At 49.4% G+C, this 15,841-nt stretch overlaps 1 protein-coding gene and 1 long non-coding RNA gene across 3 annotated transcripts in view; one reads left to right on the plus strand and one right to left on the minus strand.

Moving 5' to 3' along the window:
• The window catches only part of LOC307193036, a 63,694-nt gene extending 61,965 nt beyond the window's left edge, over positions 1-1,729 (minus strand). For both annotated transcript variants that reach the window (XR_013830208.1, XR_013830209.1), the window contains exon 1: positions 1,598-1,729. This is a non-coding gene — a long non-coding RNA (uncharacterized lncRNA). The remainder of the gene's footprint in view (positions 1-1,597) is intronic.
• Positions 1,730-7,345: 5,616 nt separating this feature from the next.
• On the plus strand, positions 7,346-14,307 carry ETV7 (ETS variant transcription factor 7; the record flags this gene model as incomplete). Its single annotated transcript, XM_079934316.1, is given in 7 exon segments — positions 7,346-7,499; positions 7,727-7,826; positions 9,260-9,465; positions 11,244-11,338; positions 11,342-11,386; positions 13,977-14,077; positions 14,190-14,307. Coding segments are annotated over 7 exon segments (819 nt in total).
• Positions 14,308-15,841: the final 1,534 nt, after the last annotated feature.

The raw sequence follows: 15,841 nt of genomic DNA on the forward strand, positions 1-15,841 counted from the left end.
TCAACAAGATAATTAAAAATGCTATTATTGGGAATTCCCTGGCAGTCCAGTGGTTAGGACTCCACGCTTTCACTGCTGCAGGCGTGGGTTCAATCCCTGGTCAGAGAACTAAGATCCCACAAGCCACATGGCATGGCCACACACACACACACACACACACACACACACACACACACACACACACACACAATGTTATTATTGCCCTTTATTCCAAATGTGTAAGAGGGGAAGTGTGGTTCCATGCACATTCCATTCTAAACACTACGAGCCTAGTGTTTAGAGCTGTCTGATTTGATTGGACCTGTTCATTCATCCCCGACTGGCTTCAAACCCATCTGAATTACTGGCAATGACCAAGCCGAATCCAGAGACTCACCAGCGGGAAGGACACTGATGGAAACTTTCCTATTACCTGTCCTGTTGGTTTCTCTGCACCTTCTGGTCACTAGGTTGTGTCACTCCCTGTGGTGCTGGGGTATCAAGTTTTTAATACGATTATCACCAATTATGAGACTAGAAAGAACAGAAATTCAGGCTATCCCATGAAATCTCTCTGAAACTAGAGGACAGAGTCACTTTATTGTCCTGGTTTAACAGGTCAGTTAGTTGTTGCTCATTACTAACTAGCCCTCTTTTACCATCATGCCAGGCAGTCAACTGAGATTTACTCATATTTATATTTACACTAGTTCTCCCTCAAAGAGCCTTCTGGATCAAAAGTGTGCACAACATCACCTCAGTCTGGAAATACTGGAAAGGCAGAATAAATCCAGTTTAATGTGACTTATGTAAATCATTTCCTACAGGGAATTCTCTTAGTGGGAAAGGTCAATGTTTTCCACCAAGTAAAAATAAATATAATACTGATCTGATCTCATCTGATCTCAAAATCGTGTTTTCTATAGGCACACATACAAACACACACACACTAGTATGGGCACACACACATGCACATGGGCAGACACACACCCTCTGCTAAAGTTACCAATAGCTTTTAAGGTCAGTGAAATCCATGATTACGAGCTTACGCTGTGGAATGAGCTGGATCTGGGTTTAAATCCTGCTTCTGGCTGTGCAACAGGGCACTTTACCTCCCTGCATGGTTTTCCTCTGCTGGTAAACAACACCCATGACAGAAGGGTTAATGTAAGGATCAGACAGAACAGTGCCCACTAAACTGGTGCTTCTCCAGCTCCACAGTGCACACGAATCATCTGGGAATCGTGTTACATTGGAGATGCTGATTCCGATTCTCAAGTGGGGCTTGATGTTCTAAGTTCCTAGGTGACCTTACACTGCTGGTCCATGCACCAAACTTGGCGTAGCAAAGCACATACTGAAACCTTACAAAAGGGAAACCAAAATTGCTATCCAGTGGTCCTGCCAGCCAAGTAAGAGAAGAAAGCTAAGAGGATTTTTTTGGTGCCCAGTGTGAGCTTGGTGTAAACTCAGTTTCTCTAGGTGTGGAGAAGATGACACGTCTGGGGCCAGGCTTTATTCTGTCCCCTCATGAGCCTCAGCAATGACTTAATTTCCATTCTTCTGCCCAGGGTCAGTCAGGGGCCATGCGAACCCACAGAGATGGGGCGTCTCATACCTGTCATAGTCCTGGCAAATCTCCCCCACGGCCAGCAAGGCCTTCAGGTACTCGCTGGGCTGCTAGGCGTAGATGTAGGGCAGGGGACAGCTGTTCCTGGGGTCCCCATTTGAGGCCGTGGACTCTATAGCTACCTGGAAGAGAAGACAGGCGAATGGGTGGATTTAAAGTGAACGCATCTGTACGACAAAGGAGGCAAGACTATACAATGGTGGAAAGACAGTCTTTTCAACAAACGGTGCTGGGGAAACTGGCCAGCTACATGTAAAAAAATGAAATTAGATCATTCTTTAACACCATACACAAAAATACGCTCAAAATGGATTAAAGACCTAAATGTGAGACTGGACACTATAAAACTCCTAGAGAAAAACATAGGCAGAACACTCTCTGACATAAATCACAGGAATATCTTTTTCGGTCCATCTCCGAGAATAATGGAAATAAAAACAAAAATAAACAAATGGGACCTAATTAAACTCAAAAGCTTTTGCACAGCAAAGGAAACCATAAACAAAATGAAAAGACAACACACAGATTGGGAGAAAATATTTGTAAATGATGTGACCAATAAGGGATTAGTCTCCAAAATTTACAAACAGCTCATGAGGCTTAATAACATCAAAACAAACAACCCAATCAAAAAATGGGCAGAAAACCTAAATAGACATTTCTCCAAAGAAGATATATAGATGGCCAAGAGGCACATGAAAAGATGTTCAACATCGCTAATTATTAGAGAAATGCAAATCAAAACCACAATGAGATATCACCTCACACCAGTCAAAATGGCTATCATCAAAAAATCCACAAACAATAAATGCTGGAGAGGGTTTGGAGAAAAGGGAACCCTCTTGCACTGTTGGTGGGAATGTAAAGTAGTACAGCCACTATGGAGGTGCCTTAAAAAACTAAAAATAGAGCTACCATATGACCCTGCAATCCCGCTCCTGGGCATATATCCAGAGAAAAACATGGTCTGAAAGGATACATGCACCCCAATGTTCACTGCAGCACTGTTTACAATAGCCAAGACATGGAAGCTACCTAAACATCCATGCAACAGAGGAATGGTTAAAGGAAGATGTGGTACATGTACATAATGGAATATTACTCAGTCATTAAAAAGAATGAAATAATGCCATTTGCAGCAACATGGATGGACCTAGAGACTGTCATACTGAGTGAAGTAAGTCAGACAGAGAAAGAGAAATATCACAATATCCCTTCTATGCGGAATCTAAAAAGAAATAATACAAAGGAACTCATTTACAAAACAGAAACAGCCTCATAAACTTAGAGAACGAATTTATGGTTACCGGGGGGAAGGGATAGTCAGGGAGTTTGGGATCGACATGTACACACTGCTATATTTAAGATGGATAACCAACAAGGACCTAATGTATAGCACACAGAACTCTGCTCAATGTTATGTGGCAACCTGGATGGGAGGGGAGTTTGGGGGAGAATGGACACATGTATATGTATGGCTGAGTTGCTTTGCTGTGGACCTGAAATTATCACAACAGTGTTAAGTGGCTATACCCCAATATAAAATTAAAAGTTAAAAAAATAAAATAAAGTGAACGCATCTTGTAGGAATTGCAATCAGCCCTGAGAGAGACACGGCCTGAGGGGGTGGGGGGAAAGCAGCACGTTATACACACTGCTGATAAGTGATAAGTAGGGTTAAAGAACAAATTCATTAGCTTTAAAAACTAGTTACTAGGGAATTCCCTGGTGGTCCAGGGGTTAGGACTAGGCACTTTCACCGCCGAGGGCCTGGGTTCAATCCCTGGTCGGAGAACTAAGATCCTGTAAGCGAAAGGATCTTTTTTAAAAATAATTAATTAATTAATTAAATTTATTTTTGGCTGCATTGGGTCTTCGTTCCTGCGTGCAGGCTTTCTCTAGTTGTGGTGAGCGGGGGCTACTCTTTGTTGCGGTGCATGGGCTTCTCACTGCTGTGGCTTCTCTTGTTGTGGAGCATGGGCTCTAGGTGCACGGGCTTCAGTAGTTGTGGCAAACGGGCTCAGGAGCTGTGTCTCGCGGGCTGTAGAGAGCAGGCTCAGTAGTTGTGGCGCACGGGCTTAGTTGCTCTGCGGCATGTGGGATCTTCCCAGGCCAGGGCTCGAACCCGTGTCCCCTGCCTTGGCAGGTGGATTCTTAACCACTGTGCCAGCAGGGAAGCCTGGAAGGTCAGTTCTAATGTCTTTAAAAATGTGACATTTTATTGGAAGTGCATTTTATGTTTTTGTTTTTTTGGCCGAGCCATGCAGCATGTGGGATCTTAGTTTCCTGACTAGGGATGGAACCCGTGCCCCCTGTAGTGGAAGCACAAAGTCTTAACCACTGGACAGCCAGGGAAGTCCCTGGAAGTGCATTTAAAATTTTCTGTCTTGATATCTGGAGACTCCAGTGGACTAGCTACTGTTGCCAAGGCAGTATGACTTTGGGCTATTGCAGGGATCCAAAGGGGTTTTTGTTGGTTTTTTAAAAAAATATTAACATGAGAAAAATGGAAAAAGTAAATATAGAAGCTAAATTCAGCCTCTTTTCTCTTCAAAATGCATAAAATACAGATCCTCTGGTTATATCTCTGATTTAAAAATACAAAGACTCATGAAGTGATTTTCCCAACTGGCAGAGAGACTTTCTCCCAGTCGGTAGAGCTGGTACCATCAGAGTCCTCTTCTCATTCTTTGTTCTGGATTGAGACCCCTCTGAAAATGTGGGACATTGATTCTACACAATATTAACTCCTCACCTCCCAACATGTTTACTCCAAATGGAAAAATCCTTTATGTGAATAAAGGTGGCCATCGAGGTCCAGAGTGTTCTCTTTGAGGGAACTCATGAAGAGAAGACAGAGAAACGCATGGTGCAAACCATACAAATACATTCAGTTGGGTTCCAAAAGATTCAAATGCAGTTGAGAATAAAGATCCCACCACCAACCCATTTTTTTTTCTCTGTGATTATTCCTTCTAGTCAGTATAATGTAAAAGTGTTTGGTCACGAAGATGGGCTCAAATCATCTGATGATGGGAAGAATCAAAGCCTCTATTTCCTGGAATACTACATAAAACTTCTGTAGAAACAGATAACATCTTTGCTTCCTACTAACTGGAATGTGGTATTTTAAAATCATAAGTCCAACTGCAGATCAAAAAACCCTGTAGTACAAGGCACTTTTTTTTTTAAAATAAATTTATTTAATTTTGGCTGTGTTGGGTTTTCGTTTCTGTGTGTGGGCTTTCTCTAGTTGCGGCGAGCGGGGGCTACTCTTCAACGTGGTGCGGGCTACTCTTCAACGCGGTGCGCGGGCTTCTCATTGTCGTGGCTTCTCTTGTTGCAGAGCACAGGCTCTAGACGCGCAGGCTCAGTAGTTGTGCCTCAAGGGCTTAGTTGCTCCGCAGCCTGTGGGATCTTCCCAGACCAGGGCTCGAACCCGTGTCCCCTACATTAGCAGGCAGATTCTTAACCACTGCGCCACCAGGGAAGTCCAGTACAAGGCACTTTTTAATCAAAACCTCCAAAACCAGGGTCTCCTTAAGACAAACCAAGGGTTCAAACAAAATGCTATGTTGTTACCAGAGACCGGGAGATAAACAGGAAGTCTCTGAAGTGCAATGAAAATACAACTCACAAACCTCTGAGTAACGATTTTTAAAGAACTGTTTGGAAGCTCTAGGAAAGTGCCTGTCTCATGCTGGGAAGCTCGCTGGACCCCAACGGCTCCTGCTCCCAATAAATGATGCCGGGAGTGTGTCTGGAAGAATAAACATGAGACTGAGCATTCATAGGAACGGTATAGGTTTGATGCCCATGTGCGTCTTCACACGGGAACACGTGAGCAGATCTTTAGTTCCATTCTAGGCAAGCTCCTCTCATCCGACCATTCAAAACTGCCCAGCCACTCCTACCATGGACAGATACTTCCTTTCACTGAATGCTCAGGGGAAATCACCTGGTTTGGATGCGGTTTGAGTTTGATCCTGTGACACCATCAGCATTTCCCACCAGAGATAAATGAGGAGATTCTGGCCTTTATTAGTATGCTATGAACACAGGTGTCCTGGCTGTACTTGCCAACCCTCCTTCTATTTTTATTCACCTATCTACCTGTAAGTGCCTTTGACCTACTCTGAGCTCAGACCCTTGATCTATTAGAGTAACTCTGTCAGTCTTTCTTTAAAAATGAACAGGCAATAAAATGAATTTAACCCAGAAGCAGCAGCTCAGCAAGGGAAATGAAAACATCAGAAGCACCTTTTCGGCCGAGGCCAGAGCTTCAGGGGTCCCTCCAGTCCTCTCCCCCGCCCCCTCCTCCCTGGTACTTTATCTAATAGAGGAAGGAGCACGGAGGGACTTGGCTGAATCAAGGGACCTGCGAGACTATGGATGAGTTTTAAGCCCGAGACGCAATTAAATATTATTGGAACCTACTGTAAGGGGGGCGGGGAGGGGAGGTTAGGAGGCTGAGAGGCTGAGTCCCAACGCAGCGGGGTCCAGCCCCGGGACCCAGCGCAGACGAACCACCCCCTCGATTCCCAGCAGCCAGGAGGAGGAGCCCTGCGACTCCAGCCCGGACTCTGCGCCTCCCCCTCCCCGAGTCCCCTCAGGACGCACAAGTCGGGCCCCTTGTTCACCCCGGACCGCCCGAGCAAGCCGGGCGGTGGGCAGGGGCGAGATGAGGGGCCGAAGTTCCCCTGGACGAAGATGCTGCGCGCAGCTCTTCCTAACGAGCAGGGGCGGCTCGAAGCGAACCCCTGTGCCTCAAAAGTTGGTCTCGCCGGGAGAGGAGGCCCGGGGACGCGGCGCCGGGGCCGGGCCCAACTTACCTGGCGCGCGGCCCCGGAGGGCGGACGGGGCTTAGCTGGCGGGGCCAGTCCAGCCCGCGGCGGCAGTTCGGCCATGGGCGCGGCCGGGCTTCGTGCCGCCCTCCCCTCGGGCGCTGGGCACTCTGCCAGGGTGGAGGGAAGAGACGCCGAGCCGGGAATTCAAGCTCCGCGAGACCCGGGCTCCATTCTGGACGGCGGGGGCGGGGCCGCTTGGCCCACTGTCACGTGCCCGGCCCTATTTCAGGCGCCCTAGCTTTAGAGCAGGTGCCCAGCCTTCAAATCATGTAAACCGGCTCTTCGTCTCTGAAAGGGCTCCAGGTCACTGTTTGCCCCTCCAGCCTGCAACTTGAAACGTTGTAACTTCCCCGTTGACCCCAGCGCCTAACATAGCTTCTGGCAGAAAGGCTGAGATCAGTGATTGTTCAACACTCGGATAAGTGAGACCCTTCTCTTGGAGGAGGGGTGTGGGGACAGGAGGAAGAGGCTCAGATGGAAAGGGAAGAAGGAAGTTTGGGGAGAACTCAAGAGGAAGGGCAGGGATGAACACAGCCTGCTCACCCAAATACTGCCGCTTTTACACGCTCCACTGTTCTCGACCACCAGCCCCGTTTTCCAGATGCCAACACCCACGCAGGCCTGCGGCTTGCAAACTGCAAGCCCAGGAGTCAAGCCAGGTAGTTCTGCCTCTGGAGAAACAAAGGCAGGCAGTCAGACTGCAGACAGCCTGTGAGGCTGTGTGGCCATTGGGCCACCCGACCAGGCTGGCAGTGCCTTGTCGGATGCTGAAGGCTGAACTCTGTCTCATCTGTGAGGTGAGGCGATTTGAGCCAGAGAGTCAGGCACCCCGTAGCCAAGCCCTCCTCTCTGGGCACCTCCTTGGGGTTCCGTCAACCCCATCCAGCCCATGCTCTCCAGCAACAAGGACGAGCTGCACTGGCTGCGCGTGGCTGGGCAGGAGTATTCTCTGCAGCACACCAGGGAGCAGGACTTTGAGATGAACGGCCGAGCCCTTTGCATCCTCACCAAGGACGACTTCCCACTCCGCTCCCTGGGTTCAGGTCGGGGGCACTCACTGGCTTCTCTGATGCAAACCGGGGGGAGCGGGGGTGGGGGTGGGGAGCTGTCTTGCTCCCTCCCTCTCCCTTCCCCATTTCCATCCTAAGGCCTCTGCGTAGCATCTCCATCAGCACGAATCTTGTGACGGACATGCCAGCTGACACCTGGTCAGCAGCCTGCCCTCCCGCGCCCCCCCGCTTCAGCTGACGTTCTGTATGAGTTGCTCCAGTACATCAAGACCCAGCGGCAAGCTGTGGCATGTGGGCCCTTTTTCGGAAGAGCTTTCAGGCAGAGGGTGCCCACTCAGCCCTTCCCCTGCTGCCTGGAAGGTGAGGAGGCTCTCTTAGACCCTCCCCCAGATTGGCCTCATCAGAGGGCAGAGCTTCTTCCAGGCAAAATGATGAAAGAGGCAGCATTGTGGGCCAGGCTCCCCATCTCCCCCTGCCCTGCCTCCCCAACTCTCACCCCTGCCCTCTGTGACTGTCCTCTAGCCGAGGGGACTTGCCTCTCATCTCCCCCTTTCTCTGCTCTCCTCTCCAGCAGAGGGTTGTTTATGTGGCATCCCTCTCTTCTCCTCCTGATCTCTCCATGGAAATTGCTCTCCTCAGGGTCTCCAGGGACCTGCACACAGGGCTATTCATGTCACTCCCAGTCCTTACTCACTGCTGCAACCTTCCAGTTGCTCAGGCCAAAACGCTGGATGTCATTTTTGATTACTTTCTTTCTCTCTCATCCTCATCCCAACTGTCAACAACTCCTGCTGGCTCTACCTTCAAGATCTACCCAGAATCCAACCACTTCACACACCTGTAGTGCTGCCCAGGGTCCAGCCCCTGCCTCCTCTGGAGAACCTTCTCACTGGTCTCCTTGCTTCTGCCCTTGATCTCCTATGATCTATTCTCAACAGAGTAGCCAGAGATTCATAAGTCAGGTCATGTTACTTCTTTGCTCAAAATCTTCCAGTGGCTCTCATCTCACTCGTCAAAGCCCCAGTCCATACAACGACCTCCCTGCCCTCTGCTGTCCTCTCCCACTCCTCTCCCTCTTGCTCATGCTTCTCCAGCCACACCAGCCTCCCTGCTCATTGAACAAGCCAGAGAAACCCCTGCCTCAGGGCCTTTGCACTTACTGTTCCCTCTGCCTTGCAATCTCTTCTTTACATGCCCACATAGCTCACTCATCTACCTCCTTAGGTGTCTGTTCAAATGTTATCATGTCTGTGAGGCATTTCCCAGAATTCCCTATTTGCCTTGTACAGTAGTGCTTTATCCTTTCCCCCCATATTGTATACTACTTCTATTTCCTTTTTTATTTTAATCATCTGTCTTCCTCCCCCTCCCTACCCCACTAGAATATAAAGCTCCATGAGGGCAGAAGCTCTTTTCAGTTTAGTGATGTGTCCCCAACATTCTTAGAACAATGCCTGTCTCACTGAAGGTTCTCCATCAATAGTTATTGGGTGGATGAAGACGGCACCTGGGTTCTGGACCTGGCTCTGTCACCTCTTGGCCTTGTGAACAATTTTACAGATGAGGGAGCAGGTTTGAGAAACTAAGTTACTTGTCTGGGAGCTAGGGTTAGCACCTGGGCTGTCTGGCCCTCACCCACACCCTCCAGTGCTTCCCTGACCTCCTAACCAGGGGCTGGGTGTGGGGAGAGCACTAGGAGTGCAGCCCCACGGGCTCCCGCGCATGTCACTGAGGGGGTCTGGGTTGGGGGAGGCTCTGGGCCCAAAGAATCGATGGTGCTCCTCTGCTTGCAGAGGGGATCGGGGCCTCCTGCAGCAGCCACCAGCCCTGGGGCTTGCCAGCTCTTTGAGCCATGTGGATGCCCCTGGCCTGGCCAGCTGGCCCCTCAGCAGGCAGGAGTCCCTCAGTTTATCTCACTGTGTGGAGCTCAGCTGCAGGGCTGAAGGAGTCTCCTCCTTCCCCACGATGCCACAGGCCCCCATCGATGGCAGGATCACTGGTGAGTAGGAGGCTGTGCTCCCCTGGCACACAGGAGGGAGGTGTGCTGAGGCTAAGTCCCAGAGGGGGGTGGGTGACAAGGAGGAGGGTTATTTTGATCTGGGGAATGAGAGGGTCTGTGCTTGGCAGTGGTGTGTGGGGTAATTCTCCTGTGTGCTGGTCACAGTCTGGTCACAGCAAGCAGAAAGTGCTGCCCGGGATCGCCAAGCCCACCCTATGTCCAGGCCAGGGACGATTTACCAGTCATAGTTCAGACAGTCAGACTGGCCTAGAGTATGCCCCCTCCCCCTTTAAAACTTTATTTTTATAATTAATTTTTAAAAATTAATTTATTTTTGGCTGCTTTGGGTCTTTGTTGCTGCGTGTGGGCTTTCTCTAGTTGTGGCGAGCGGGAGCTACTCTTTGTTGCAGTGCGTGGGCTTCTCTTTGCGGTGGCTTCTCTTGTTATGGAGCACGGGCTCTAGGCATGTGGGCTTCAGTAGTTGTGACTCGCGGGCTTAGTTGCTCTGCGGCATGTGGGATCTTCCCAGACCAGGGATCGAACCAGTGTCCCCTGCATTGGCAGGCGGATTCTTAACCACTGCATCACCAGGGAAGCCCCAAAACTTTATTTATTTTTAAATAGTTGAGTGTTTACTATGTGCCAGGCATGGTTCTAAGGCTTTTATTTAACCCCACAACAGCCCTCTGAGGTTGGTATTATTATTAGCCCCATTTTACAGATAAGGAAAATGAGGCACAGAGAGGTTAAGTGACCTTCCCATGGTCACACAGCAGTAAGTGGCAGAATTGAAGTGTGAATCCAGGCAGTCTGACTCTAGGGCCTGAGCTCTAATCAGGTGATATACTTCTCCGCATTCATTGTTAAAGGACTGACTAACAGACAGGTAACCAGATGGACTGACAGATAAGCTGACTGCCTTCCCAAAGTGTGTTTTCTAGTCATGGCGGGGCCACTACATTTATCCTAAGACACCACAGAGGGGGCAGAAACTTAGCTCCTGGGTTAAAAGTGACTGGGAGTCACTGAAACACAGTTACTTGATTTTAATATAATGCTTAACATTCTTAGAGCACTTACTCTGTACCAGGCACTGTGCTAAGGGTCTTTTGGTCGATTATGTTACTTAATCCTCACATCACCCAACACGACGAAACTATGGCTCAGAAGAAGTCCGGTAACCTGCCCCCCACGCCCGAGCCAGGTGGCCCAGGTGGGACTTAAGAGCTTGCGCCCAGGCTCCCTCTGCCACTTGCCCTTCATGATAGCACATTCGATTTTCCAGAACCTCCTGCTAGGGTGCTGGCTGGATAGGATGGATGTTACAATCCTGATTTAATAGAGATCCGGGAGGTTGAGTGACTGGGCCAGGGGCAGAGAGGGACCTGGAGACAGGGTTCCAGCCGCCAGCCACTGGCCAGTGCCCCCGCCACCTGCCCCCGGGCGAAGGGTGTTGGCTTTGGTGTCTGAAGAGCTGGGTTAGGCTACCCATTCCGCCTGCTCCTTAGGAGCCTGGTGACTGGGTTATGTCCATACCTCTCTGAGCCCATTTCCTCATCCCTTGCTGGGGGTTAAAGGTCTCCACCTGTTAGAGTCAGGATGATTGAATGAGATGAGTAATGAGGCCCCACGTGTGGCTGTTTCTGTTAGTACCGTCGTCTTCACCACCTCGCTGCACGCCTGGGCCCCGGCTTCGAGAGCCCCAGAGCACCTTTCTCATGCTCGTCCTCACAGCTCCATGAAGGCGCCCTGTCTGCACCCTCTGTGCTCAACTGCAGACTGCCAGCTGCTGTGGGATTACAAGTACCAGCTGCTCTCTGACACCTGGTACGAGCCCTACATCAAGTGGGAAGACAATAATGCCAAGATCTTCTGAGTTGTGGATCCAAATGGGCTTGCCAGATTCTGGGGAAACCACAAGGTGAACCTCAGTCAGCGGGCAGGATGGTCTCAACACACATGACAGGGCAGGGGCCACAGTGGACCCCTCAGCACTAGGGGACAGGCCTCAACTGATGGGAGCTTCACCAGCAGCCCCAGAAGTGTTGGGATCATTTTTTTCTTAAATTTTTTGAATTTTATTTATTTAGTTTTTATACAGCAGGTTCTTATTAGTTATCTATTTTATACATATTAGTGTATATATGTCAATCCCAATCTCCCAATTCATCCCCCCACTCCCCACCCTCACTTTCCCCCCTTGGTGTCCATACATTTGTTCTCTACATCTATGTCTCAGAAGCCTGGCAAACTGGTTCATCTGTACCATTTTTCTAGGTTCCACATATATGCGTTAATATACGATATTTGTTTTTCCTTTTCTGACTTACTTCACTCTGTATGACAATCTCTCGGTTCATCCACGTCTCTATAAATGACCCAATTTCGTTCCCTTTTATGGCTGAGTAATATTCCATTGTATACATGTACCACATCTTCTTTATCCATTCGTCTGTTGATGGGTATTTAGGTTGCTTCCATGACCTGGCTATTGTAAATAGTGCTGCAATGAACATTGGGGTGCATGTGTCTTTTTGAATTATGGTTTTCTCTGGGTATATGCCCAGTAGTGGGATTGCTGGGTCATATGGTTGTTCTATTTTTAGTTTTTTAAGGAACCTCCATATATTCTCCATAGTGGCTGTTGTTGGGATCATTTTATTTTGGGAGATTCCGAGGGACAGGCAGTTACTTCTTGAGGATGGGGACTGTCCCTGGAACTCAGGAATCTTGCCTTCTAATTGCTTAATTCCACCTTTCCTTAGCATTTGAGGCTTTCAAAGCACGCTTACATGAATTGTGCATCATTTGCTGTTAAGCCAGGTGAGGAAGCTGGTACCCTGGAGGAAGCTGGGACAGAAACCCAGGTCTCAGGCCCTGCAGAATCATCAGCTGTCAGGGCTGGAAAGGCCTGGGGATGACCGAGGCCAGCATTCCTAACGTGAGGAGCGCCCATACCTAAATGGGTGTCTGCCAGGGGATTTTAGGCGGTTTACTCCAAATTCTAATAATTATTTATTTTAGTAAGCATTAGGATGACAAAATTTAACTACTTTGTCAATCTCATGATTGACAGTGGTGATATAAAACCAGTGTGCTAGTCTATAAATAAATTCATTTAGGTTAAAAAGAGTCTTTAAAGAAAACTATTAACAATAATGATCAGGCTTCCCTGGTGGCGCAGTGGTTGAGAATCTGCCTGCCAATGCAGGGGACATGGGTTCGAGCCCTGGTCCGGAAAGATTCCACCTGCTGTGGAGCAACTAAGCCAATGCGCCACAACTACTGAGCCTGTGCTCTAGAGCCCGCAAGCCGCAACTACTAAGTCCGCATGCTGCAACTACTGAAGCCCTTGTGCCTAGAGCCCGTGCTCTGCAACAAGAGAAGCCACAACAATGAGAAGCCCTGCGCACCACAGCGAAGAGTAGCCCCCGCTCGCCGCCATTAGAGAAAGCCCATGCGCAGCAACAAAGACCCAACACGGCCAAAAATAAATAAATAAGTTAAATAAATTAAAACAAACAAAAAACCAATAATGATCATCTGCAATATATAGCATCTCCTAAAATGGCACAGCATTTGATTGCCAAGCATTGCTCAGAGGGCTTTGCCTGTATTAACTCATTTAGTCCTCACAACAACCTCATGGGGTGGATATTATCAGATGCGGAAACTGAGGCACAGAGCGGTGTATCAACTTGTCCCAGTGTTTGCAGCCAGTAGGTGGCAGAGCAGAGACCTGAATCCAGACCATGTAGCTCTGGGCGCCACCCTGTTTTGTGGCCTCTGGGTAGTGCTGGTGGCTGGAAGGATGCAAATGACTAAAGTTTGGGTGTGCTTATCTGGAGGGAGGGCAACTGAGGCCCCAAGGGCAGCAGTTCCATTTACTGAGCACAGACCACATGTTAAGCACTGTGCTAAGTGCTCTCATGGATTAACTAATTTAATGCTCACAACAAATCTGTGAGATTGATGTTTTTATTTTCATTTTATAGCTGGGGCAACAGATGCAGAGAGGTAAAGAAACTTATCCAAGGTCACACAGCTGCCAAATGGTGGAGCTGGAGCTTAAATTGACACCAAAGCCCAGCCTCTTTGTCCCTACTCTGCACAGTCCACTCCCCAGAGAGAGGAAAACCTGACTTGGTCAAAGCCACACAGTTAGGTGGCAAGGCCCTCATGCTACCCCACCATGCTGTCTCTCCTACTAACTATATATTTATTTGTTACTACTCGTGACATTTGCCATTTAAAAGCAACATGCAATTCACTCCTGGCCCATGGGTCTCAGTCAAGTAGATGACAGAACCATCCCATTGTTTCTTCCCCCCCCCCCCAACCCCGGCCTTCCCCTGCCTTTCTCCTTCCCAATGCATGAGAACTTTCATATTCCCTAACAGACCCCTGGGCTGAGGGGCTTAAGAAACCATCCAGTCCAACCTGCTCCCTCCCAGGCCTGGAAGGAGCAGGGTGGGGAGTAGGGGGTGATGTGGGGCTGCTTTTCCTTCCAGAAGCAGGTGAACGTGACCTATGAGAAGATGTCACATGCCTTGTGCCCCTACCATAATCTGAACATCATTAAGAAGGAACCCAGGCAGAAACTCCTGTTCAGGTGAGTGGCCTAGGAGCCAAGATGCCAGGTGGAGTGGAGCTGGGGTGGGGTGGCCTGGAAGACCTCTGCAGCTGGGGCACGGGCTGATTTGCAGCTGGGGCCTGAATTCCAGATTTCTGAAGACACCCAGGAAGATCAATCAGGACAAGGGCAACAGCAGGGAGCTTCTGGAGAGCCAGGAGCAGGACAGAGTGGACTTTAAGGAGGAGATGCTGGAAGTCTCTCTGTGAAGGACATGTGGACTCCAGACACCGGGCACCAACAGGTCAGAGACTGAGTCTCCCACGAAGGCAGCTAGCTGTTCCTCCCTCCTCCCAGGGCAGCAGGGAACCCCAGCTGGGTTTTGCACTCTCGGATCAGAGCTGGTGTCTCAGACCTCAAAGCTGCCGCCTGGGGACCTGGAACAGCTGAGAACCGGCAGGCCTCACTTCCAGGACACTGTGGGGGCACTCTTTGGATAGGGCAGCCCTGGTTGCTAAGTGGGAGCACAGGGAGTGAACTTTCTCCCTACCCTGCCCCTTAGTACCTGCCCAGCTCAGGAGAGGAAGCCAGTCGCTGAGAGAACATCCAGCCCAATTCCTTCAATTTACGGAAGAAGGAAGCAGAAGTCCCTCACTGAGCCTCAGTTTTCCTCATCTGCAAAATGGGCAAGCTCATGAAAACCACCCTCAGGGGGCTGGTGCATGAAATGGAAAAAAGAATTACTGCTTTGTCAACCTTAGTAATGATAACAATGATGATGCCTGACAGTTAAGTGCTTACCATGTGCCAGGCCTTGTGCCAAGGGTTCTACCTATATTTTATCTCATTCAATTCACATACCAACCACCGGAGGTTTAAAGATGGGGAAATGGAGGCAGAGGCTTGCAGAGCTGGGATGCTTCCCTCGAACCCAGTGCTGTGACCTGTTTTCTTTTAGTGCCTCGAAATGTGATGGGCACTTCTCAAGCAGAGGCCATAGCCCTACCTCTCTGCCCTCAGCATCTTCATAAACAGTTTATTTCACCTGGCCCAACTCCCTTGTCCTCAGTTTTCAGTCCTTGGCGACTCTGATCATGACCCAGTAAAGATCGCCCACGCCGCCCACATCCTGGCTTCCTATGCTCCTATACCCGTATCTGCCAATTGACCTTGGGCAAGTTATTCTATCTCTTTGGAGCCTCATGTTTCTCATCTGCAAAATGGGGATGCTATTCCTAACCTGACATCACAGGATTCCCAGAAAACTTGAATAAGACCGTAGTTGTGAAGTACGTGACTGCCGTCCGTATAAGGAGTTAAGAAAACTCTGCAAACGCAAAGCTGCTCTAAAGCATGAAAATGCCTCTGCTATTGGTTCAGCTTCTCCTCGATGCTCCCCAGCCCCCCAGGTACCTCCTGATGGGGTCAGAGCCTCTGCCCTTGCAACCCCGGGGAAGCTGGCGGAGAAAGGGAAGGGAGTGTTTTCAGTTCATTGAAAACAGAACTTCCTGGATTCGCATCTTCTTTTCTGGAAGGAGGAAACCACCTTTGCCTCTTGCCTCCAGCAGGTCAGGAAAACACCCCCACCGGCCACCCCCATCTGGCTGGACCTGATCTGGCCTTGGGTCACTGTAGCCGAGAAGCTGATTTGGGACTCAAAGCTGTGACTGCTCATAAGCAGGGAAAATCCTGGCTTAGTCCCGTCTTGGGCCCTGGACAATTCCACACTAGAAGAGGCCAGGCAGGGGCCTTGGCCAAAAGGTTTAGCAGGAAAATCCTAGGCCCCTTTAGTCTTCCTGAGAC

This window comes from Stenella coeruleoalba, assembly GCF_951394435.1.
Source record: "Stenella coeruleoalba genome assembly, chromosome: 10".
Taxonomy (NCBI): Eukaryota; Metazoa; Chordata; class Mammalia; order Artiodactyla; family Delphinidae; genus Stenella; species Stenella coeruleoalba.